The following is an 18,758-nucleotide window of genomic DNA, read 5'->3' as shown; positions in this document are numbered from 1 at the left end:
GGAGATGGGAAGTCTCACTAGCCAGCCCACCGAGCTGGGAGATGCCTGCAGCCGAACTGGACTGTGAGAGCGAGCTGTATGGAAATGTCTTTCTGGGACACATAATCCCGTCTTCTCTTAAGTGATGGCTCTGTCCATGGGTCTTTGCAACTGAATGGGCATTGCACTTCTTTCGGGATGTTGATCAGTGGCGGCTGTATGTCCTGCTCTGCAAGCACATGCTCCTTCCATTGCCTGTGTCCTGGGAGACTGCAGCACCAAGAGGCTAAAAACCATTTTGGGTGGAGGCTTGTCTCCAAGCTCTCCCTTGTTCACTAGATTAACAGAAAGGAGGAAAGCGCTTGAATTCCTCAGGCATGAGGTAAAAATCCTGGTTCCTCAGATGCCGTGGTCCACAGCACTGACGTGGGCAGTTCTACAGAAGGACCGTCAGCTGCACTGTGTCAGGTAAAGGTATGTTTAGGGAGCAGGGTGTGGTGTCAGATTTTCCTTTGCTTTAAGAACGACATTTTGGAAGAAAAATTAGTCTGATGCTCTAGTACATTAGGGTACGTATCGTGGATATACATATAGTATAATTTCTGGTATAAAAGAAAGGAAAGATCAGTCACAAAATCTGCATCTTGGTGGTTTGGGGTTTTTTTTAAGATGTTCTTCCAAAGTTTAAAACAAAGAAGAAAACACATTTCCCTCAGCAGCAGAGACATTAATTAATCAGTCCTCTTGCAAACATGATTTTTGATTGGACTTCAGAGTTATCAATGAGAGGATGTTATGCTGAGAAGACAGGCAGATGCAGTTTTGTTCAAGCAGCAAAGGATATAATAAATAGGTCAAAATCAATTTGGCGGAGCCCAGAGAAAGATTGTTATCTGCAATTTACAGAGAAAAGGTCTCTCATCTCTGGAAGTGGTATTCCAAAGCATTTGAGGTGGCAAAGACACACGTTGGGCCTCTGTAAAGCAAGCTAGAAGTGACCTCCAAAGGGAAAATAAATAGGATTTGTGTCCTAGTTTTGCATCTTTATGATGGATAAAGATGGCCAGGTGGGAGGGGAGGGTTAGTTTTCTGTTCACCACTCTGTACTTCTGCTCTAATGTTTCATTTTTTCTTCCGCACTAAAAATCTACATCTTTGCTCAGGCAATTTCTAAGTTTCCAGGCTGTAAGTTACACAAAATTTTTCTAAAGTGAAGTAATCACAAAGCTGAATCAAAAAAGATGCATATTTGACATTATCACCTCGGCAGGGGGTAGGGAGTGAGAGTATCTTCAGAGTCCAACAGCCAACTGGAACAGCTCCAAATTGTGACGAAAAGCAAGATTATCTTTGAACCAGAAAACTAGTCATGGGGAAGTCTCTACAGAGACACAGCATCCATATGGATTCCAACATACCTTTTGGGTTGCCAGCACACAGAGCTGGAAAGCAAACAATCAAACCAATGGAAAATATTTTCAAGACAACTGCTGGGCTTGCACTGATGAAAGACATTTTCTGCATTAACATCAAAGGCTGCACCTCATCTCTGTACTCAAGGACAGAGACATGGGATCAGCATGTGTGCCTTTTCTGCACTGCATGACTTTTCTGCACCTGGAAACAGCTGCAGATGTGTAAATAAATAACCTCTTCTGCCTAAGACATACCATTGCTTCTTGTGGACAGGGTGGGTACTTCAGAAGAAAGCTATAATTTTGGCAGTGGCTGTTACAGAGACATAAGCAAAGGTGTTTTAGGTGAGGTTGCCAGTCACAATTACATGCTTTTTCAGTCAGTGATCTCAAGCTCTTCTTTCAGAGGAAGTATAATGGGAAGGGTGGTCAGCTGAAGTGTCCCAACCTCCCCATGCAATGAGGTAGAAGCAAGGAGAGTCCTGTCACCAAGGCAGGCTCAGATTTAGGAGGGAAACTGCAGTCTCTGCTCAGCTGGTGCAGAGCATGAAAGCAGCACAAGTATTTTACTACTCTAGAAGTATGCCTTCTAACAAGCCCTTTCCACAGGTAAGCAGCTTTCTGTAACAGAAACTGGCTGCATCAGAACCAGTATAATAGCACCTCCTCCTCCTTATTATTCCAAACATTGCTGAAAATATTGCTCCAGAAATAACTTCAGAGGGAGGACTGGATCTCATAACCACGGCTGTCAATGGCTGAACAGTCACAGGCACATAATCCTTCCAGCTGGGAGAGTGGCAATCAGCTCCCACTACCCTATGTCTGGAAGAGAATAACTAACTTCAATGCAGTAATGTAACAGAGCAGAATTTGACTCATTATATAATGTAAATAAAATTCCTTCAGTGTTTGTTTCTCTATGGACTCTGACACATCCAGGTCACACAAGCCAACTGACTTGTACGTGAACTATTGTGAACACGCCTTTACAGCAAATGCACATTAAATGGCAGAGGAAATACAAAGTATAAGAACTCTGTTTTCTTCTTCCTTCGCTCCCTAATTCAATGCTCAGGTCAAACAAGTGGTACAAAGTATTCTCAGAATTATGCCAAAAACGAATAAACCATTGGGACTGTGACCCACAGGGGTGCTCTACTCCTATGTCCAAGCACACCCTGAAGTATTCAGTTAGTACAAAGAGAGGATATTTTTATTGATAAACATTATATTGTCTTAGTGTAGATGTCTGACACATTATTAAATCAAATGACAAAACATTTAAAGTAATTCATTCTAATAAAACTTTCTGATATTCCATAGACAATAGTGCTGTGAATTTTGTTTATAGTATAACACGTTAAAAACACAGAAATACAAGTTTCTAATTTCATAGGTTACCAGCAACAGAGAAAAATGCATGCTTTCATTTCTGTTAAATTTGTAACTTACACAGGCAAGTGGAACAGCTATGCATAGAAGACTATTCTACAACAAGTTGTAAAACAAACATACAGAAAGACTGACCTTATAATACTTGTACAAGTATGACAAAACCATTGTAACTCATTTCAAAAGGTAACAAATGTTTTGTCTGTGGCTCCACCGTTTTAACAACTCTAAGCTGACTTAATAAAAAGCTATTTTGAGTAGAATCATATTACTAGAAACCACTGATTATTTTGTTTGCTGGCTGGCTGTAAATGAACATACATTATACGTGCATTTGCACTCAGTTCCACCTACATTTTCTTCCTTAATTTTAGAAGCATCACAGAATCTTCCCACTCAGTGAAAAGGAACCCAGACACTGTTGTTTGATCCCAAATCAAACAAAAGGTGCTCATACCAGTCATTTTTATTGCTGTGCTTCCTGCAGCTTTGATGCCATGACTGCACCATAAAGTAGAAAACTCATCACACACACAGTTCAAAGAAATCTGTATGGTTTCATCACAGTCTCTTTTAGAATAAGCCATAGCAGGGATTGCAGTTCAGCAGTCCACGACTTTAGTAAAGGTACAAAACCAAGTTTTCCATAACAGCTCTACAAAATTATCAGATCTTAAATAGCCAACTGCTGAGCCATGAGATGATTTAAACACACACGCCCCCCTCCACAGTTGCTGGCACTAGGGCTCTCCCTGCATGACTCGGTGGTGCAAAGCTGACTATAGGGTGCATACCTAGGCTGACTCTGACAGGGCTTATTACGTCAGGGATGGCGCCATGTAAATACAGTTTGGGTGTGGCTCTGAAAAAGGCTGGAAGGGGCTAAAAGTGGCCCTCATGTACAAAGAAACCAGCTGTCCTAACACCAGCTGACTTGCTCTCTTACAGGTACGCACCTGCAAACTCACCTCAACTGCAGGGGCACCAGTGGGCAAAGCCCTTGTAAGGAAAAGAAAATAAAATTTCTCCAGAGAGCTGCATCCAACAGCACCCACTGCCCTTTCGTGGCAAGCAGAGGGCAAACACTTCTGAGAATTCAGCCATGTTTTTCAGTGCATAAATGGGAGCTATAAAAAGTGCTGAGCTAATGAGAGCCTAGTCCAAAAAAATGCTAGATAGGCCAGGGGAGAAGGAGGCACTGGGAAGGGCAGGGCAACTGTTGCACAGGAAACTTGTGCAGCATACCTGAGGATTAACGGGTCTGTCTGCTCACCTTTTTGTTCTAGTGAAATCACGATTTACCAGTGTGTGAATTCCTGTTGCCATGCTTGTGCTGGGGTTGTACGCAGAAGTAAACTTCACCCTGTGGGGCTGCTCACCACACACCCACGTCTGTGACCAGATGAACCATGGGCTGAAGAGAGGTACCAGTCCTGCCCTCCTGCACATCCCAGCTGACTGAAGCTCTGACAGATGTAATAGCAACGGGAACACCTGAACCACTACCAAACCTTACCGAGGGATTTCAGATTGCACTGGACTTCGACAGACAGCAAAAAAACCTCCCAAATCCACAAACAAACATCTTCCTAGTTTGGCTTCAGTCTTAAAAACAAACATTCAGTGGAAGGATGAACATAAACTATCACTCCTGTAGTCATCTCCTACAAATAATGCCTGCATTAAGGGCCTAGTAATGATTCTCTGCTTTACAAGGACAGACAGTGAATTCAATCAAACTACTCCTCAAGGGAACATTAAGTAAAATTTGTCCCTAAATCTTCAGTACATGGCAAAGTTCAGTGAATACCAGCTCATCTCTCAGGTATGCAGATTGCTACTAGCATGTTTATGCAAGCATTTATGTAACTGATAAAATGCATATTTGTGAAGCTAGGATAAGAATTGAGTCAGACACATTGTTTTTGGCGTATCTCTCCCCCTCCCTGATAAAGGGATGCGGTATTTCTCACCAGGAAGAAACACTTTTTATCAGGAGGGCGAGAGTTGTAAAGATCAAATAGTATTCAGGCAAACCCCTGCGTAAATGCAATCCCTGCAAAACTTGCCAGTATACTAATTACACAATAACCAGCCTTTTGTGATGCCATATTACTCTCATTTGCACTTGCTCTCCACAGGTGCTGAATAATTACAGAATCGTACTTTGTGTCCTTCGCTTCTGTCATCCATTTAAAAAAAAAATCCTTAAGAACAAAGTTATTCCATAAACATCTTGCTTTCGCTTCTTTCAAGAACCTGTTACAGTTCAAGTTCTGTGCCACTCCTTTGACCTAAGCATTCGGCAATTTTACAATACAATTCTGAGATACAGAAAAATATTTTAAGCTCAAGAGGTTTTGATTCACCAGTGAGAATTACTGCAAGAAAAGGATTGTTTCTGAGAATCTAGGATGAAAAACATGGCTGAGCTCTGTGCTTTACAGAATGTGGAAGCTCACTTTATGCAAATCTTGAACATTATACAAAACTTCATGAAGGACCGATGCCGTACTTTATGCAATCAGCCTTTATCTTCCAATGTTTTCTTTTCCAATCTGAAAAATCCTCAAGTCTTTAGGAACTGATGAAATACAGGCTTCCAGTTTTTTCTCCCCAAAACACTCTGTAAAATGACTCCATCATTGCTCTTGTATTTCCCAACAACAAGCACTACTGTAATTCACACTGATAGCAATGATGTGATATGTTCTTCTACAATGGAGATCTGCTGACCTACCTGAAACCAAAACAAGGCAGCGGAAATACGGATGTATCGCATTTGCAGGTGGTGGGACCATTTTTACTGCAGGATTTCAAGATGGAGATCCCTGCCTACTGTAAACAGTAACCAGCCTGTCATAAAGATGGCACAATAAACATCAGCTTCACCCAAGCATTTGCTAGCACATGACATCTGTTTTTAAGAGAGATCTTCACATTTAACCAGAGCCATTTACTGTTAAAGGGAGCTGGGGAAAACTAGGCAAAGGAAGTTTCCTTTATTTCCTTAATAAAAGAAGATTACTAAAAAATAAAGACCCCTAAAAAAAAATCTACTTGTTGGTATCTTATGAATTGTGAATTATTGCAAATGGTACTTTGTGACAGTGATATTACAAACATTAGAGCACAATGAGTATTTGCTATTTATATATTTCTACTCTTACAGATCAAGAGGTGAGCATTGCAGAAGCATCTTTGGGTCTCTCAGCATTCCTCAGCTTCTCTACTAACAAGAACCATATGAAAAGGTCTCGCCACTTTTTGTGGCCACTCAAAAGGACAGTAAGATGCTTTTAATGGCTTCGTCTGCTTGGTCCCTGATTCAGGAAAACCTGGCCTTAGCTTTCAGTGGGGACTGAAATTAGCTCCCTAAATCTTCTGCCAGCATGGAGAAATGTTTCCTTGAACCAGGGGCTCAGCTCTTAGTGTACGATAAATAAATAAATAGAATATATAAATACTTCAGTGCAGAATTTCCCGACCTCCTCAGTGTCTCACACATGCTCTTTTTTTTTTTTTTCTTTTTCAAAGCTGTCTATGTTCAGAAAATGCAACTGGAATTTCAAATGACTAACAATAATTACAACTAGAAAAATTGCTGAATGTACAAAGCTGTTTAAGCTTTTTTGTACTGCTATATTATAGATATGCAACTGTCATGCACCACTCACAATACCTTGCTAATACAATGTGGAAAGAAATAAAAACTAGTAACCATCTTTTACATTTATAAATAGATGGGTGTAAGACTGTCTTAAATACTGATATGCTTAGCATCTTAGCAGTTACCATGATTGGTCTTTAATCTTATGCAGATGGCAGCTGGTTACCACAGGGCTTAATTTTAACAACAGTGGACATACTAGGTAAAGTGTATGTATATATATGTTGCCTAAATATAAATCTAAGTTTATACATTTAAAAAAAAAGTCAAAAATTTGCCAATGAATCATATGAACTTAAGACTGAGTGCCTCAGTAAGGCTAGCATACTGTGTGAGCAGTATAGTCTGGCTTCATAAAGCATAAAAGGCCCAGGTCAGATCTATAATCACTTAATCAGATCGATAATGTTTATTCTATAAGTGCCTTTGCATGGATTGTATCCATTCGTTCATTTTGAAGCAACAAGATATAAAGAATGTGCAGATATAAAGATATAAACTATGCGCAAATTTCCCTTTGAAAAGACATCCTATGAAAAGTCTTCCCACGTACTGTGTATGACTGATTATTTCAATAGTTTGGGGCATTGTAAAGGTAGACAGTAGGTTTATACTGTTTTGGAGTTGGGTGGTTTGAGATTGGTGCACCAAGCAAAGATCTTCTTGTGTTTTCTCCCATCAATTTACTGGATCAAAACCTACATCCTATTTCTGCTAGCCCGGTGCATGAATTCTGTGTTAAGGAGGACATGGGTCAGCCTTCAAAGCCAGAGGGATTCAGCTTACGAGAGAGAAAGTGGAGGCAAAATCCTGAATCCTTGTAACACAGGGAGCAAGATAAAAAAATCTTGAGGAAATGAGCAGGTGGCTGTTGGGTGTACAGGGATGTTTGCTTTTGAAAAAGATTTCACAGCACGTTCCAGCATTTATACAGGGTCTGCATATCTCATCTTTATCAGAAGTCCTCCTATACACAGCATCTTACATCCCAGAGAGACATACCCTCACAAACCAGCTGCGCTCCTAGAAGTAACTGTCCACTGATGTATTTAAACAAACTCCCATTGTTCTGACATCGGTCAGCATGCAGTCATACATGCAACTCTGCCAGTCAGAGGGTAAGCTTCAGCAAAGAGATAAGGATGTTTGCTGCAGAGGGTGGGCAAGGGTCATCACCTCTTCATCTGGCACAGCTGCAGCAAGAGCACATCTGTGCCCTTGACTGCAGTATGGGAAGGTGCACTCTGTAGATAACTCAAGCTCTCTTCATTCAAATGATACAAGCTACAGTACTGCAGGGTTTATCTTCTCCCTTGCCTTCCACCAGCCTCATTCCCATCTTCCCTTACCAAACAGCTTAGTTCTCGTTATTTTAGCATTTGCTAAGAAAACGACAAGATGTAATTCTAAGGCTGTAACAGGCAGGAAGGAGGTCTGCCTTCTGCTAGGGACTGCATTTGGTTTCTATAGCCACTGTGGCATCCTACTTCGTCACCTTACAGAAAATTAACCCTTTCTCAACAAAGTGCAGTCAAGAAGTGCCATGGATGCTAGCTAATACAGGACCAGTTCCTGCCAAAGAGCTGGATTCACTAAATCAAATTTCTTAGCAAAACACTTAAGCATGTGCTTAGCTTTCAGTATATGGACCTCTATGCAACAAGGTATGTCCTTCAAGTTAAGCAAGAGCTCTGGTACTTTCTGGACTTGCAACTTAGGAGCCTGCCCAAACACAGCCTGCCAAAGTGTGCCAGGACTTGAATCAAGCCAGGGAAGAGCTGCAAATGCCCCTGGCCCCTTGCACGGGGGTGGGTATTACCCAGGAGCAGCAGGCAGTGTGCCACCCTCACCCTCCCTCCCTCCTCCCTTTGGGCAGCCTGGAGACCCTGTGAGAGCTGGGCTCAGAAGTACAGTGCAGCTTAACAGCACTGGCTGAGGACAGCGTGGTCTGCAGCCACCCCGACAGCCACTCCCGCAACATACTGCCAGTCAGAGGGCACAGCTATGCCAGCTGGGATGAGAGCTGTCTGAGGTCCATCCTTCTTGGGAGCCACGCCAGCCACGGGAACTGGAGGCTGCCCAGAATGCGGACACATCCCAGCGAACATGAAGGACATCGGTGCTCCTGCATCACATGGCTATTTCCCTTTAAAATTTTGAAACTCCAACATGCACTAAATGGCTGCGATTGTATGCTAGCCATGTACCTGTAATGCTGATGGTTACTGCTTTTTTGAGGAATCATTCAAACAGGGCTCCTTCAGAGATGTGGTGGTTTGCTACAACTGCTTTACTGAAATGACCCCACCAACTGTATGTAGATCTCAATGCACGTTTACAGAGGTCTTTACTTTTCATTCCTAATGGCAGTTACCTATCCCTATGATTACTAAAATTTGCTTACTTTATGGGCCTCTCTCCCCACATATCTGCAGATAACTTCTATGACCACCAATATGTGCACGAAGCGAACAGAGCACTTGTTTCCTCGCCTGCTCCAGCACCCATCAGCCAGGAGTCAACACTGACCAGAATTAAGGTAAGACTTGGTCCTAAGGGAAATCTGTGTTTCTAGTACGAAAAAGGAGCAAGTATCATTCCAAGCTAGCAGGCAGTGTCCAGTACCCAAGGGGTGGTGTGCACCAGCAGCTCCTTCCTTTCATTATGGCATGACTTAGACAAAATGTCCAGTAACAGGGATTTCTCCTCTGGGAATCCTCAGGGGCAAACCTCAGGGGCCAATGGTCAGTGTTTGAACAGTTCTGTAACCAACTACAACCAACCCCATACGTTCAGGCATGCAGTGTTGTTTTCTCTCAACTGGCAAGAAAAAGGTTGTGTTAAATTGTTGCTGTAAAATTATCATGTTGACTTTCTGCACCACTCAAACCCTACCTGGCAGACGAAGATTATATGGACAAGATTTCTGTCAAGTAGTTTTGGTACGGAAGGTTTAAACACTTGTTCTGCAAGGCTCTTAGAAAAAGTAAAATTAAAAAACCCACCTAAAATATACCACAATAATGTCATTTTAACTATATAAATACATTACAATACCTGTTGCTTTAAACAAATTGTGCTTTTTTAGAACCTTTTCTGAAATTAGATGTTTCTGCCCAAACTTGGATAACTTGGCCTAGATCTCAGGCTGTTTCAGGGCAGTGAACAATAGATTTCACAGCCAAATTATATCTCCTCGTGCACAATGAAACAAACCACCAATTCTTTCCTCATTGCCTTCCTGTGAATAAAAAAAACTTTTCCAAAAGGCATGGATTTGTCCACACCTGACATTGATTCTGGAGATTCAGCCAAACAAGTCAGAGCAGTCTGGGTGGAAGTAGATGCATTTATGAAATATGGTTCAGATGGCCGCTAAGTGCTAACAGAATATTGATGTAAATTCCCTTAAAGGTGCCTAGTTGTATTAATAGTTATTTTGTTATCTATTCTGATAAGAAAATAAAAAGTTCATTCATCTTTAAAAAACAAAGTGCAACAGTCCTTTTCAGGACTTACTGCTGCAAACACGTACACTGACCCTACAAAACAATCATTGGGGTTTTGCCGTTGATTTCAGTAGAGGTCAACTTTCACTGAACTCAGTGAATATTGAAAACTGTCTTCTTTGTCTTGCATTATACTTGGTACACCCATTCAGCATACTCAAACTCTGCAGTTCCTTAAATTTGAAGTGAAATGGCTTAAATCTTCCAAATATTCAAATTTCCACCGCTTTCCTTAAAAGCATGGCTTTAAACTGATTCAGTTAAAGCTGTACAAACCTAATATGGACATTCTTACCTGGATTTAAGTCTGTTTTAGACTAATTTACAGTGGCTACTGATCAAGTGAAACTTCATTAATATAGCGCAGATTTAAATCCAGCTAAGCATGGTCCACTGAGACTAATTTTTAAACCATGTGTTCAAACAGGTTTAAAGCTTCAGTGGTGTAACTTTGAAATAGATAAACCTTACACCATTGCATCTCTGTGAGCTTTATTTGAAAGGATTAGGGCTTCCAAAAAATCTTGATATAAGAAACATTTGTCAATCAGCAGAAATTTTTTTAAAAAGATATCCAACAATATTCAATTTATATTTTATCTCACAAGTATTAATATGGTTATTTGGAAAAGGCATACAAAAATTCTTGTTCTGACAGCAAGATATTAAATATTACCCTCTGGTTGCTCCACCTACATCAAACATTGTTTTTCTAAAACTAGATTGCTGTTCTACCTGATTTGTTTTGTCAAGAAAAAAAGCCAGTCACACATCTATCTGAATGTTAAGAACGAGCATTTGTTTTCACAAGCACGAATATCACAAATCCAAAGTATGCTAATCAATTAATTTCAACGACACAGCTGAGGACAGAAAGCTGAAAACAAAGCAAGCAAGTAGCATTACAGGAAAAAACCCCAAATTATACCAGTGAAAATCTCCTCCCATACACACATTTCAGGTTGATGTTCCTATCTCGGAAACAATCTACCAAAAAGTGCAGTACATTAAAAAAAAAAAAAAAAAAAAGGAAAAAGGAAAAAAAAGGCAAGTATAAAATTCACCTTTGGTAGGGACAAAAGCAGTTTTTCCAGCGTGTCTTGAGATGTCCTCATAACATATTGTATCCCCCCCTATCATTCTGCCTTTGAACCGCTGTCAAAGGAAGGCCATCCACATGTTGAACAGAGTTGAAACTAGCAAGGGATCACATATTTAACTCAAGTCAAAGTCAGAGCTGCAGCGAAGTGCTCTCCACTGAGGAAAAGGCTCTTTAATCTCCCTTTGAAATACTCATTAAGAATTGTCTGAAACTGCTAGGAATGGTAACAAAAACAGTTGACTGGTCCAAAGACTAGAGCAGCCTCAGACATGAAGGTCAAAGACTAGAACAACCTCAGACATGAAGGTGACCCTTCCTTTCAGAGGAATGAAAATGCAAATGAATCACAGCATATTTAGAAAACCTAACCCAACCTGGCTTCACCCCTGGTTCTCAGCCCCCCAACCTCTGACCAACTCAGCTCCCCCCTTCTCCCTGACCAGCCACCCCCCAGCCACCCCACTGCCACAACCCCATCCTGCCCATCTCCAGGGACTCTACCAGCCCAGCCTCCCATGCCGGGCAGGGGCAGCCACCCTGATGGGCTCCCGTGGCCTCACGTCCCAGCCACAGCCTGTGGCTTGGGCAGCAATGGGCACTGCAGAGCTTCTCAGAGGGAAACGGAAGCCAGGTGCTGGCTTTCCGCCCCCTGCACAGCTAGCAGCTTCCAGAATCTAACGTCAGGAGGAGAGAACAGCTCAGACATAGTCCTCTGCTTGGCTTGATAAAGTAAAGCGATTAATATACACTGCATTTGAATATAACTGTCTATGTGAATTTTGGAGATGTTGTACAGGAAGGATGCCAAAAATTGCTCAAGTTTTTTGCTTTGGGGACCTTTCCACAGGCTTTAATTATGCTAACAAACTTGAGAGGCTCTCTCTTTTAGAGACCAAAACAAGAATGCACACATTCAGTTGGTCTATCCTGTTCCAAACCAGGTCTGCACTGGTTGATTTGGTTGCAAATCATAAGCACATCTTGCTGAAACTGCCAGTATAGGAACTGCTTATCAAATCATATATGGCACAGATAATGGCAGTTCAGTGTACCTTTTGCTTAAAACAAACAACTTGCAGAACATTCTTGCACAACACACAAGTGTCAAAACAAGGTATTTCAGGTTTTACACACAATGCAAAGCTATGATATACTACAGTATTTAATGCACACCAATAGGAAAAGTTCCTAAAAAATACTCATGCAGTTTTTTGTGCCAACGGGATAGGTAATGGCTATTTCGTAGAAATAGATCCAACTGGCTCCATTGGAGCAGCAGTATAAATATTCAAAATAGAAGTAATAATAGGCCCTGATGTAAAACTTTTTTTTTTTTTTTCTTCCCCAAATCTGTCCCTTCTGTCAGCAAGGAAACACTCTGCTTAGGAGCAACTGCATCTTGCTACAAGAGTATAGCTGTGTGTTCATGGGGTGGATTTCAGTGAGATGTGTCACATTGTTGCTAACACTGTTTGATTTAAGGAAGTATTTTAGGCATTTTAGTGGTTATTATATTATTATTATTAATCTCATTAACAACAAAAAAAGGAACAACTGCAACAAAAAAAAAGAGGAAGGTACAGTGGGCTTCCTAACGCAAGAGGACTTCCAGCGGGCATAGTTATGAGAAGGCTACTCAAACAACAGGCTGCATAGCTCAACAAGTAGCAACACAATTGTCTTCCATAATGAAAAATGATGACACAGGCATGTCATTGACTCTCTCTACTGCCTGTCCTTGGACCCTTTCTCTTCTTGCCAGGGATCCACAAGCACACTTTGCTCATCAAGGCCAGCGGTACATGGCTTTTTCCACTGGACTTCCTCAACACGAACAGTGCAACAGCTGCCAGTGCTTCCATGCATTTAGTGTAACAAACAAAGAAAATCAGGTGCCGAGGTGAATGGAAACCACAGGGTGTAAATATTTTCATTTAGAACTTTCTTCCCCAAAGAAAATTAAACTGAAAAAAAAACCAACTTCCAAAAGTGCAAATAAATTAAAAAAAAGCTTTCTGTCTGTGAACGGGATGTTTTTGGCTTTTTTTTGGTTGTTTTTTTTTGTTTTGTTTTTTTTGTTTTTTTTTTTTTTAAGTTAAAGGTATTTTTTCCTACTGTAGTTTAGGGTTTGGTGTTCTGATGTGGGTTGGTTTCATTTTTATTTTTTTTTTCCCTTTCCTTCTTTTACATAGGGTTTGCTGTGCCTTTACTACCAATATTTGCCACTGTTTGTACCATAGACAAAAACATTCACCTAGCTGGTAGTATCTTAATACATTTCATAGTAGAACATATACAAGAAAGAGGAAAAACCATACCAAATGAATCAGAAGTGATCAGTGCTTAAAGTAAATACAAGAGCCAGCACTGGCAAGAATCCACAGTATCCATACATACAAATTAAGTTGTGATGGTGTTTCTTATGGGGTGGAATCTGCCTGCATATTAATACAGAATTATACAAAATCTAGCAGGGATATTGGAACAATGAATAGCTAAACTTTCACAATAACTTAAGATCTGTGAGTCTGCATTGAAGATATTCCACATTTTAAAAAGTGCCATCTTTCTCTGTGTCTTCCTCCCTCCCAAAGGAGGGGTGATGAATCCACGTGATCTGTTATCATACAAGTTCAACTGCTTAAGACGACAAATATCTGGCCAGGTCCAGTGTATTCGTTGAAGAATGGCAAATTATGACTTCAGTAACTATGTCTGTGCAAAATATGCCTCTTTCCTTTTAAAGAAACCAGTGTCTGTAACTCATTTAGAAAAGTTCCAACACATACTTATGTCCTTCTCAGAATGAATAAGACATGAACTATTGAATCCCCCCAAAACAAGAAATCTGATGAAGCAGAGAAAGTTCTGACCTTCCATTTCCACGTGCAGACCATTAAAAACCAGGACACCTCCTTGGTAGCCCTCCTGGGCTGGCAATCAAACTATTGCTTGGAAATACCATAAACACCCTAGTAATAGAACTCCAACATTAGTAGTTAAAACGGTAGCAGTGTTCACCCTTTGAATCCACATTTACCTTGCATTCCACATCACACCTGTAATTATTTATGGTAAAGTCTGTTGCCTTGACAATCTTCTTTTAATATGCAGTAAATCCATTCATATGCCAAGTACCTTGAATTGTATTCCCATATTACACTGCCCTGTGACCTTTGGATTGTTACAGGAGACCCAGCGCTCAGAAGGAAAAGCTGCAAGAGAGGACGCTGATCTCTGGCAATTCAAAGCTAAACAACAACATAAAGCCCCCCCCCCCAAACCAAACAAACCAAAGAAAAAAAAAAAAAACAAACAAAAAAATTCCCATGAATCTCCTTGAAAATCAGCCCCTGTATGATGTACCCTCTTCTGCATTGTAGCAATAGTCTTAAGTCATAAATTAGATTAGTCTTCCATCAAATAACTTAAAAAAAAAGGAATTGTAGCAGACCAGTTTTGCCTGGCTTGATGCCAGTTAGCAGCCAGTTCATCTAGAGTCCCAGTCACACTGTTCAAAAACTGAGCTAGGAAATCACATGAATGTTGAAAAAAATAATCTTCACATCGATGCAGGATTTTTCCAGGTTGTGGGGGAGTCAGGGAGAGGGCAGACCTAGATGGGGCCACAGGTCTTATGAACAGTGAACAGGATATACATCACGACTTGGAGGTGCACCGCATTCAGGAGATGCCAGCCGTGGTTTGTATTGCACAGGTAAGAAGGAAGATCCTCCCGACAGTCTGCCACCTGCATTAGTGATCTCTGCACATCGGCAAGTTCACAAATGTGAAAACATTGAATTCTGTCATGATGGAGAAACACAGGAAGATGCCGTAAAGGGAAAGGCACACACACCCTAGCTTCTTATCCAGTTTCCATTTGTTCATGTGGACGCCAAAAACCTACAATAAACACAGAGTAAACCACCACAGCAGGCACATTTCAAATAAAGTGGCAAATCCCCTTCTCAATTACAGGACCATGGAAATGACCATCCCCTTACTGATTATGGTCACCTGGAAGCAATCACAGTGCAAATACAGCAACAAGTGAGCTGAAGACCACAGCTGAAGTAAATCAGAGTAGCTCCCCTGCAGTCATTGAAGCCACACTGACTTACATCACCTTGAGTCTTGGCCCAGGGGCCTTAAATTTCTGCAACAAATTTCATTTTGGCAAGAATAATCCCATATAGTTCCATCAGAAACATTTTCAAAGGCCAGATTCCTTTTTCTTCACTCAAAACGCTTTATGTGCCCTTCTGCATCTCGGTCTAGAGCCACACAGTCTAAGGCTGTGCTTGACTTTGTTTAGTTTGCTCCCACACAAACCTCTTAAAAGACTGAAATCTTGTGTATGTGGCAATTGTGTTGGTGTGGACTCCCTACAGCAGCTGGTCTCAAGATCTGGAATATGTCACATAAATTCTGTTCTCCCTGTCATTTCTAGTCTGCTGTGCTGGACTGGACAGGTCAGGGAATGTGAGGCACTGACTTCAATAGAAACAGTGTCATGTCGAGGCACTATTTGTTCTCGTTGGTTTTGTATTTCAGAAGGTTCCTATAGAGGGCCAGAATAAACTGTACAGCATTTTGTCTACCTGTCCAACAGGAGAATGGATCTCATCATACATCAAGGGATCTGGTTCAACTCTAGCATGAAAAATAACTAATGATTACTAATGTATCTCTCAGACTCCTCCCATGAAAAATATATAGATATGAGAGCCATTTTATGACAGTGATAGCTTCTGCAAAGTGCCAGATAAAACTCTTGGCAAGTTTATAACAGGAGTGACCATTCCTATCCCTTAACAATAGACTTTGCAGCCACTATTACAGCTGGAGGTGAGAAAGGAACAGGTGAAGAAAACGTCTATAAAAATCACTCTTTTGGTAATGAAGAACAAAAGACTATATACATACTGTGACAAAAACAGATGCCAGCAGGAGACCAACAGAATAGATAAGTCCTCTGCTATTTAACCGAATCTGTAAAAGAAGGAAGTTTATAAAACCATGTCACAATTTCAAGTAACATTTCTCTCTGCTGATAATTCTGTAATCCTAAACTGCTGAGTTGCTAAACACTGGCTCACAAACTGTAAATACCAAGTCAGACCATTACATCACAGATTATTTTGCCTACCCCCTATTGCCAAAGAAGACGGAGTATTATTAGTGTCCTCAGGACCTGACCGCATTTCAAACTGTTCCACACACACACTCAGACTTTGTCATCCCTTACATTGTCACATCATGAAAATTTCTTTTTGAAATTAGTTCCTATGTGAGTCCTGTAAGAACAAATGGGGGAATTTGGCATTCAGTCACCAATTAATGCTTCACAGTGGGGGAAAATAAACAAGGACACACACAAACACATAATTTCTTCCTTACTCTTACTCATTTTGGTGAAGGAAACAAGTCAGTAATCTCATGGCCTGAAACTCAACTGCTGAAAATCATTGATATCAATGCATCATTGCACACTAGCACAGGCTGAGCATTATTTAGCACTGAGGCAAATAACGCAAGGAGACAACTTATTGCCTGCGGGGCTGTGTAAAGATATCATCACTAAGGTATCCAGGCACATCACAGGCTCTGATGTAGCCATCTCCATGGCAGAGCCACAATTATATCTACTGTGCAAGTGGAGAATCAAGATACAGGTCCTCAAAGCTGTAGAGCTATTTAACTGCCATTTTTTAGAAGCTTCAGACTCTAATCAAAGACACTCACCTGCATCTTTAAGCCCTAAATACATTTAAAAATATGATTTTATGTGACATCAACCTAAAGCTACACAGGAAAGCTACAGGGAGTAAAATCATGTCTCTAATCCTGTCCCTTAACTAGGCTTGCACTTCTCAATTTCCCATTCTTTTCTCAAAAAGCTTAATGACTGTCCCTTTGGGCATTTTTATACAATCTTCTCAAACAGTATCACCTGCAGTGTCGTGAAGAGAGCGCCCAAGTGGAGTCTCTCAATGCATTTCTGCAGGGGCTATTCTGCGAGGAAGACTTCTTCCAAGGGAAGGTCAACTTCTCCAGGGAAGCAACAGGGCTATGTGTCATGGGTGACCACCTAATACCAATTATAATCTTAAGGCCACTATAACGTAACACAGCTCACTGTATTCCTCCCTGCACCTTCTGTCCAATGAAACCCTATGTGAAGTTGAGTTTCAACTGACAGTCCTGAAAACTGATTACTATTTAAAGTAATAACCAACTATTTATGTTTCCTGGCGGAGATCAATCTTAGCAAGAAATTATGTACAAGTATTTTTCAGGGATGCTTTAGAAAAGGACATTGTTATTGTTTGTGTAGTAGACTTTGATTTTGTGTAGGGCAGATATATTTTCAGTCATACCACTCTGCTGATGGGGTCAAACAGCAAAACTAAATGCAGTGATCTTACTTAATTGGGCTAGTATCCAGTTCTTAATTGTCCAGCTTGTTCTACATTTGTATACAAGGAAAAGCAAAAGCATTAGTCCATTCCTGCAAAATAGTTCCCAGAATGAAAGTTCATCCACGTCAAACAACACATCTTTTTCTAACAGCTGGATTTATTTCTTGTTTTTTAAACTGGTTTTAGTCCAATAAACAATTCAAACTAAACTTCTATGCTACAATATTATTTTCTCAACTGTCAACACAGAAAATAACGGTACCTAGTGTATCACTGGCCACTTTTCAGTGCTCACATCCTTCCAGTTAGACTATAAAGAAGCCCATTTGCAAGAGAAGTGGGTATTGCTAATTTGATGATAAGCAGCACTACAATTTCATGAATGCAAGACTGCTGAGGCACTTGTATCATTCTGCATCACAGTCAGGAAACATTTCAAACCCAAATATTGCTCCCAAATCCAGAGTAATGATTTAGCTTCATTTCCCAAGGACAAGTGAGGGAAGAGTCCGAATTCCAGAGTCAACAAAAGGATTATTGGTTCTGACATTTTGCAAACCTGAGCCTGCAATGAATTCCATACACTCAGGATCCTCTGTGCAAATTCACATTGGAGACAAGGTCAAGCATGCTGCAAAAAGACAATCCTGGAAGGATTTCTCTCTTCTCCTGCACATGCTTAAGATTCAGCATGATAACGCACTGCTGTACTTCTAATACACCGTGGTAAGCATGAATAGGTCTTGCACAGCTACTATAGACTGGAATTGTTACAGCATTTGTACTCACAAGCATCCCATCAATTTGCAGAGTTCTGTTGCTGCATGAGATTTGCTGTTATCTTCATATGTGTTAAAATATTGGCTTAGACAAATGGCACATTTTCCTTCTCTACTGATTTTTGCCACCATAAAAAAGGCTACAACCATGATGATAATTTGTTCTTAAAGATATTACAGTATTTCTTTAAGACATAAGCTATAAGTGTATGCATGTACAGCAGGACCATTATATTCCATTACACGCAAAACACAACAGTCTCACTAGACTGACTGTCCAAAGAAATGAAGTATTTGGATTGCTTCAGAGTGTGAAGGCCAATTTTGGGACTGTCTGCATAAGTGAAGGTGAAAAATGTAATGATCCCACTATTAATGTAAACTTCAGGTTGTAAGTGGCAGACAGGAGGAAGTATATTCTTGCAGCTGTGGAAGAAGTCTCTAAGGCCACTGCAGCTTCTATTACCAGTCCTAAGCAAACCTT

General features: G+C 40.7%; 1 protein-coding gene across 3 annotated transcripts in view; it reads right to left on the bottom strand.

Moving 5' to 3' along the window:
* The window catches only part of LOC141956371 (sodium/potassium/calcium exchanger 3-like), a 285,876-nt gene that overhangs the window by 94,621 nt on the left and 172,497 nt on the right, over positions 1 to 18,758 (bottom strand). The window contains exons 16-17 of one of the 3 annotated variants that reach the window (XM_074897505.1): positions 16,000 to 16,065; positions 11,533 to 14,976 (exon numbers count right to left, since the gene is read on the bottom strand). The exons of the other annotated variants lie outside the window; for them this stretch is intronic. Of the exons in view, the coding sequence (XP_074753606.1) occupies positions 14,827 to 14,976; positions 16,000 to 16,065 (216 nt within the window). The 3' untranslated portion in view covers positions 11,533 to 14,826. Of the gene's footprint in view, positions 1 to 11,532; positions 14,977 to 15,999; positions 16,066 to 18,758 lie in introns of those variants that run through there. 3 annotated transcript variants of the gene reach the window in all.

Source organism: Athene noctua, chromosome 1 (genome assembly GCF_965140245.1).
Source record: "Athene noctua chromosome 1, bAthNoc1.hap1.1, whole genome shotgun sequence".
In the NCBI taxonomy this organism is placed as follows: domain Eukaryota; kingdom Metazoa; phylum Chordata; class Aves; order Strigiformes; family Strigidae; genus Athene; species Athene noctua.
Note: the sequence above shows the minus strand (reverse complement) of the source record. Positions and strands in the feature narration are given on the sequence as shown.